Genomic DNA, 7,754 nt, shown 5'->3' on the forward strand with positions numbered 1-7,754 from the left:
TGAACAGATCCATAGACGGCCTGCTCTCCTCCTCCTCCTCCTCGTCTTTCTGCTCCGTGTCTGGCTGCTCAGTTAGTCAGAAACATCATCGATTAACAATATGTGACTTACAAAACATCTGTATCTCTTACGTCTGTCGACCCTCTACGTTTTACAGTAGACCGTCGACCCTCTACGGATTACAGTAGACCGTCGACCCTCTACGGATTACAGTAGACCGTCGACCCTCTACGGATTACAGTAGACCGTCGACCCTCTACGGATTACAGTAGACCGTCGACCCTCTACGGATTACAGTAGACCGTCGACCCTATCCGGATTACAGTAGACCGTCGACCCTCTACGGATTACAGTAGACCGTCGACCCTCTACGGATTACAGTAGACCGTCGACCCTCTACGGATTACAGTAGACCGCCGACCCTCTACGGATTACAGTAGACCGCCGACCCTATCCGGATTACAGTAGACCGCCGACCCTCTCCGGATTACAGTAGACCGCCGACCCTCTCCGGATTACAGTCGACCGCCGACCCTCTACGGATTACAGTCGACCGTCGGCCCTCTCCGGATTACAGTCGACCGTCGACCCTCTCCGGATTACAGTCGACCGTCGACCCTCTCCGGATTACAGTCGACCGTCGACCCTCTCCGGATTACAGTCGACCGTCGACCCTCTCCGGATTACAGTCGACCGTCGACCCTCTCCGGATTACAGTCGACCGTCGACCCTCTCCGGATTACAGTCGACCGTCGACCCTCTCCGGATTACAGTCGACCGTCGACCCTCTCCGGATTACAGTCGACCGTCGACCCTCTCCGGATTACAGTCGACCGTCGACCCTCTCCGGATTACAGTCGACCGTCGACCCTCTCCGGATTACAGTCGACCGTCGACCCTCTCCGGATTACAGTCGACCGTCGGCCCTCTCCGGATTACAGTCGACCGTCGACCCTCTCCGGATTACAGTCGACCGTCGACCCTCTCCGGATTACAGTCGACCGTCGACCCTCTCCGGATTACAGTCGACCGTCGACCCTCTCCGGATTACAGTCGACCGTCGACCCTCTCCGGATTACAGTAGACCGTCGACCCTCTCCGGATTACAGTAGACCGTCGGCCCTCTCCGGATTACAGTAGACCGTCGACCCTCTCCGGATTACAGTAGACCGTCGACCCTCTCCGGATTACAGTAGACCGTCGACCCTCTACGGATTACAGTAGACCGTCGACCCTCTACGGATTACAGTAGACCGTCGACCCTCTACGGATTACAGTAGACCGTCGACCCTCTACGGATTACAGTAGACCGTCGACCCTCTACGGATTACAGTCGACCGTCGACCCTCTCCGGATTACAGTAGACCGTCGGCCCTCTCCGGATTACAGTAGACCGTCGACCCTCTCCGGATTACAGTAGACCGTCGACCCTCTCCGGATTACAGTAGACCGTCGACCCTCTACGGATTACAGTAGACCGTCGACCCTCTACGGATTACAGTAGACCGTCGACCCTCTACGGATTACAGTAGACCGTCGACCCTCTACGGATTACAGTAGACCGTCGACCCTCTACGGATTACAGTAGACCGTCGACCCTCTACGGATTACAGTAGACCGTCGACCCTCTACGGATTACAGTAGACCGTCGACCCTCTACGGATTACAGTAGACCGTCGACCCTCTACGGATTACAGTAGACCGTCGACCCTCTACGGATTACAGTAGACCGTCGACCCTCTACGGATTACAGTAGACCGTCGACCCTCTACGGATTACAGTAGACCGTCGACCCTCTACGGATTACAGTAGACCGTCGACCCTCTACGGATTACAGTAGACCGTCGACCCTCTACGGATTACAGTAGACCGTCGACCCTCTACGGATTACAGTAGACCGTCGACCCTCTACGGATTACAGTAGACCGTCGACCCTCTACGGATTACAGTAGACCGTCAACCCTCTACGGATTACAGTAGATCAGTGATGTATGTAGTGTAGTAGGATGGTACCAGAACCTCTACAGTAGGATCAGTGGTGTATGTAGTGTAGTAGGATGGTACCAGTACCTCTACAGTAGGATCAGTGGTGTATGTAGTGTAGTAGGATGGTACCAGAACCTCTACAGTAGGATCAGTGGTGTATGTAGTGTAGTAGGATGGTACCAGAACCTCTACAGTAGGATCAGTGGTGTATGTAGTAGGATGGTACCAGAACCTTTACAGTAGCATCAGTGGTGTATGTAGTAGGATGGTACCAGAACCTCCTACAGTAGGATCAGTGGTGTATGTAGTGTAGTAGGATGGTACCAGAACTTCTACAGTAGGATCAGTGGTGTATGTAGTGTAGCAGGATGGTACCAGAACCTCTGCAGTAGGATCAGTGGTGTATGTAGTGTAGTAGGATGGTACCAGAACCTCTACAGTAGGATCAGTGGTGTATGTAGTAGGATGGTACCAGAACCTCTACAGTAGGATCAGTGGTGTATGTAGTGTAGTAGGATGGTACCAGAACCTCTACAGTAGGATCAGTGGTGTATGTAGTAGGATGGTACCAGAACCTCCTACAGTAGGATCAGTGGTGTATGTAGTAGGATGGTACCAGAACCTCCTACAGTAGGATCAGTGGTATATGTAGTGTAGTAGGATGGTACCAGAACCTCTACAGTAGGATCAGTGGTGTATGTAGTGTAGTAGGATGGTACCAGAACCTCTACAGTAGGATCAGTGGTGTATGTAGTGTAGTAGGATGGTACCAGAACCTCTACAGTAGGATCAGTGGTGTATGTAGTAGGATGGTACCAGAACCTTTACAGTAGGATCAGTGGTGTATGTAGTAGGATGGTACCAGAACCTCCTACAGTAGGATCAGTGGTGTATGTAGTAGGATGGTACCAGAACCTCCTACAGTAGGATCAGTGGTATATGTAGTGTAGTAGGATGGTACCAGAACCTCTACAGTAGGATCAGTGGTGTATGTAGTGTAGCAGGATGGTACCAGAACCTCTACAGTAGGATAAGTGGTGTATGTAGTAGGATGGTACCAGAACCTCCTACAGTAGGATCAGTGGTGTATGTAGTGTAGTAGGATGGTACCAGAACTTCTACAGTAGGATCAGTGGTGTATGTAGTTTAGCAGGATGGTACCAGAACCTCTGCAGTAGGATCAGTGGTGTATGTAGTGTAGTAGGATGGTACCAGAACCTCTACAGTAGGATCAGTGGTGTATGTAGTAGGATGGTACCAGAACCTCTACAGTAGGATCAGTGGTGTATGTAGTGTAGTAGGATGGTACCAGAACCTCTACAGTAGGATCAGTGGTGTATGTAGTAGGATGGTACCAGAACCTCCTACAGTAGGATCAGTGGTGTATGTAGTAGGATGGTACCAGAACCTCCTACAGTAGGATCAGTGGTATATGTAGTGTAGTAGGATGGTACCAGAACCTCTACAGTAGGATCAGTGGTGTATGTAGTGTAGCAGGATGGTACCAGAACCTCTACAGTAGGATAAGTGGTGTATGTAGTAGGATGGTACCAGAACCTCTACAGTAGGATCAGTGGTGTATGTAGTGTAGTAGGATGGTACCAGAACCTCTACAGTAGGATCAGTGGTGTATGTAGTGTAGTAGGATGGTACCAGTACCTCTACAGTAGGATCAGTGGTGTATGTAGTGTAGTAGGATGGTACCAGAACCTCCAACAGTAGGATCAGTGGTGTATGTAGTAGGATGGTACCAGAACCTCTACAGTAGGATCAGTGGTGTATGTAGTGTAGCAGGATGGTACCAGAACCTCTACAGTAGGATCAGTGGTGTATGTAGTGTAGTAGGATGGTACCAGAACCTCTACAGTAGGATCAGTGGTGTATGTAGTAGGATGGTACCAGTACCTCTACAGTAGGATAAGTGGTGTATGTAGTGTAGTAGGATGGTACCAGAACCTCTACAGTAGGATAAGTGGTGTATGTAGTGTAGTAGGATGGTACCAGAACCTCTACAGTAGGATCAGTGGTGTATGTAGTAGGATGGTACCAGTACCTCTACAGTAGGATAAGTGGTGTATGTAGTGTAGTAGGATGGTACCAGAACCTCTACAGTAGGATCAGTGGTGTATGTAGTAGGATGGTACCAGAACCTCTACAGTAGGATCAGTGGTATATGTAGCAGGATGGTACCAGTACCTCTACAGTAGGATCAGTGGTGTATGTAGTGTAGTAGGATGGTACCAGAACCTCTACAGTAGGATCAGTGGTGTATGTAGTAGGATGGTACCAGTACCTCTACAGTAGGATCCGTAGTAGGGCCATCAGTAGTAGAGGCTTCTGGTCCTGACCCAGAGGCTTCAATACGAGCCACACTGAGGAACTCACTGACTGGATCCTTCTCTTTCCTCTCCTTGTCCCCAGCCTGGCCAGACACATCCCACCTGGACCTCTTCCCTGGCTCAGAGGGCTTCACACCTACACAGAGAGAGAGAGAGACGTAGGGGCCAGGTTTACACAGAGAGACGTAGGGGCCAGGTTTACACAGAGAGAGAGAGAGACGTAGGGGCCAGGTTTACACAGAGAGAGAGAGAGAGAGAGACGTAGGGGCCAGGTTTACACAGAGAGAGAGAGACGTAGGGGCCAGGTTTACACAGAGAGACGTAGGGGCCAGGATTACCCAGAGAGAGAGAGAGACGTAGGGGCCAGGTTTACACAGAGAGAGAGAAACGTAGGGGCCAGGTTTACACAGAGAGAGAGAGACGTAGGGGCCAGGTTTACACAGAGAGACGTAGGGGCCAGGTTTACACAGAGAGACGTAGGGGCCAGGTTTACACAGAGAGACGTAGGGGCCAGGTTTACACAGAGAGATGTAGGGGCCAGGTTTACACAGAGAGAGACATAGGGGCCAGGTTTACACAGAGAGAGAGGAGTAGGGGCCAGGTTTACACAGAGAGACGTAGGGGCCAGGATTACCCAGAGAGAGAGAGAGAGAGACGTAGGGGGCCAGGTTTACACAGAGAGACGTAGGGGCCAGGTTTACACAGAGACGCAGGGGCCAGGTTTACACAGAGCGAGAGAGACATAGGGGCCAGGTTTACACAGAGAGACGTAGGGGCCAGGTTTACACAGAGAGAGACGTAGGGGCCAGGTTTACACAGAGAGAGAGAGGTAGGGGCCAGGTTTACACAGAGAGAGAGAGGTAGGGGCCAGGTTTACACAGAGAGAGAGAGAGAGAGAGAGGTAGGGGCCAGGTTTACACAGAGAGAGAGAGAGAGGTAGGGGCCAGGTTTACACAGAGAGAGACATAGGGGCCAGGTTTACACAGAGAGAGACGTAGGGGCCAGGTTTACACAGAGAGAGACGTAGGGGCCAGGTTTACACAGAGAGAGAGAGAGACGTAGGGGCCAGGTTTACACAGAGAGAGACAGGGGCCAGGTTTACACAGAGAGACAGGGGCCAGGTTTACACAGAGAGAGAGAGAGACGTAGGGGCCAGGTTTAGACAGAGAGACGTAGGGGCCAGGTTTACCCAGACATCACAGCAGGTGTCATGGAAACCGGCCCCCTCTTCCACAGAGTATAAAACCACCCGTGACAAAATGGACATTAGATCAGACAATAAGGAGCTGTCGCTACATGTTGAAACGGCTAAGAAATCTACAAACTAAAGTAACAATTATTCCCGGCTGCAGCTGTTTAAATACTTTAGTCTGGTAAATGCATCCAGTCTAAGAACATTTATCCATAGTATCCATTATAACAACCTACAACTCTGACAGACTTTGATCTCTGGTGGACAAACCAGAGGCTTTCTGTAGACTGACTATCCAGCAGACAGAGCGGCGACCACAGAGAGGGACAACAAAGGCATACACTCGCTCACCACACTACACTACACTACACCACACCTCACACACTACACTACACCTCACTACACACACTACACCACACCTCACTACACTACACTACACCTCACCACTACACCACACCCTCACAATACACCACTACACCTCACTACACTACCTCACCACACCACACACACCACCTCACTGACACTTCACCTCACCACACTACACCACACTACACCTCACTACACCACACTCACTCACCACACACCTCACTACACTACCACCACACTACACCACCACACCACACCACCACACCACACTTCACCACACTACACCACCACCACCTCACTCCACCACACTCCACCACACCTCACCACACCACCACACTGACACCTCACTGCCACCACTACACCTCACACCACACCTCACCACACCTCACCTCCACCACCTCACCACACTCACCTCACCACCAGCACCTCACCCTCACTACACTACACCACCACATACACCTCACCACCACTACACTACACCTCACTACACCACGACCACAGAGAGGGACAACAGTTGCATACACACTCGCCTCACTACAGGTGAGGTGTAGTAGTGAGGTGTAGTGTAGTGAGGTAGTGTAGTGAGGTGTAGGTGTAGTGAGGTGTAGTGAGGTGTAGTGTAGTGAGGTGTAGTGTGAGGTGTAGTGTAGTGAGAGGTAGTGTAGTGAGGTGTAGTGAGTGAGGTGTAGTGTAGTGAGGTGTAGTGTGTAGTGAGTGTAGCGGCAGTGAGGCAGTGCAGTGAGGTGTAGTGTAGTGAGGTGCAGTGCAGCGGAGGTGCAGCGCAGCGAGCGTGTAGTGTAGTGTAGTGAGGTGTAGATGCAGTGTAGTGAGGTGTAGTGTAGCGAGCGCAGCGAGGCAGCAGACGGAGGCGCAGTGGAGGCAGTGCAGCGCAGCGAGGTGCGCAGCGCAGGTGTAGTGCAGCGCAGCGAGTGAGACGTAGACGCAGCGCAGCGATGTAGCAGCGGTGTAGTGCAGCGCAGAGCGTAGTGTAGCGAGGCGAGTGCGCGGCGCAGTGATAGTGCAGCGCAGTGGAGGTGTAGCAGCGTAGAGACGTAGTGTAGTGAGGGCGCAGCGCAGCGGGAGGTAGCAGTGTAGTGTAGCGAGGCAGTGCAGCGAGGTGTAGTGCAGCGATATGCAGGCAGTGTAGCAGCGCAGCGGGCGCAGCGCGGCGAGGCGCAGCGCAGCGGAGGTGCGAGAGGCAGCGAGCGCAGCGAGACGCAGCGCAGCGAGGTGCAGGCAGCGCAGCGTAGTGTAGTGAGGTGTAGTGCAGTGAGGTGCAGTGCGTGGAGGTGTAGTGCGCAGCAGCGAGGCAGCAGTGCAGCGTGAGGTGCAGTGCAGCGAGACGCAGCGCAGCGAGGTGCAGCGCAGCGGAGTGACGCAGCGCAGCGAGGCGCAGCGCAGCGATGTAGTGAGGTAGAGTGAGGCAGTGTAGTGCAGTGTAGTGAGCAGCGTAGTGAGCGCAGTGCAGCGAGGTGCAGTGTAGCGGAGACGTAGTGTAGCGCAGCGGAGCAGTGAGGCAGCGAGTGTAGTGAGGCGCAGCGCAAGTGAGGTGTAGTGTAGTGAGGTGTAGCGGTGCAGTGCAGTGAGGTGTAGTGTAGTGGAGGCGCAGCGGGGAGCGCAGCGAGGCGCAGCGCAGCGATGCAGTGCAGCTGAGGTGTAGCGCAGGATAGTGCAGCGAGGTGTAGTGTAGTGAGGTGTAGCGCAGTGTAGTGAGGTGTAGTGAGGTGTAGTGTAGTGAGGTGTAGTGTAGGAGGGAGGTGTAGCGCAGCGGAGGCGTAGCGCAGCGACGCGCAGCGAGGTAGCGCAGTGAGGGCAGCGTGGCGAGTGAGGTGCAGCGATAGTGTAGTGCAGGTGCAGCGCAGTGGAGCGCA

The 7,754-nt window shown here is 52.9% G+C and overlaps 1 protein-coding gene across 1 annotated transcript in view; it reads right to left on the bottom strand.

The window, feature by feature from the left end:
• The window catches only part of LOC112241088 (G patch domain-containing protein 1-like), an 8,873-nt gene extending 4,367 nt beyond the window's left edge, over positions 1–4,506 (bottom strand). The window contains exons 1-2 of the mRNA XM_042313032.1: positions 4,280–4,506; positions 1–64 (exon numbers count right to left, since the gene is read on the bottom strand). The exon at positions 1–64 is cut by the window's left edge and continues 192 nt beyond it. Coding sequence (XP_042168966.1) covers positions 1–13 — 13 coding nt within the window. The 5' untranslated portion in view covers positions 14–64; positions 4,280–4,506. The remainder of the gene's footprint in view (positions 65–4,279) is intronic.
• Positions 4,507–7,754: the final 3,248 nt, after the last annotated feature.

This window comes from Oncorhynchus tshawytscha, unplaced genomic scaffold (genome assembly GCF_018296145.1).
Source record: "Oncorhynchus tshawytscha isolate Ot180627B unplaced genomic scaffold, Otsh_v2.0 Un_contig_13399_pilon_pilon, whole genome shotgun sequence".
Lineage (NCBI taxonomy): Eukaryota > Metazoa > Chordata > Actinopteri > Salmoniformes > Salmonidae > Oncorhynchus > Oncorhynchus tshawytscha.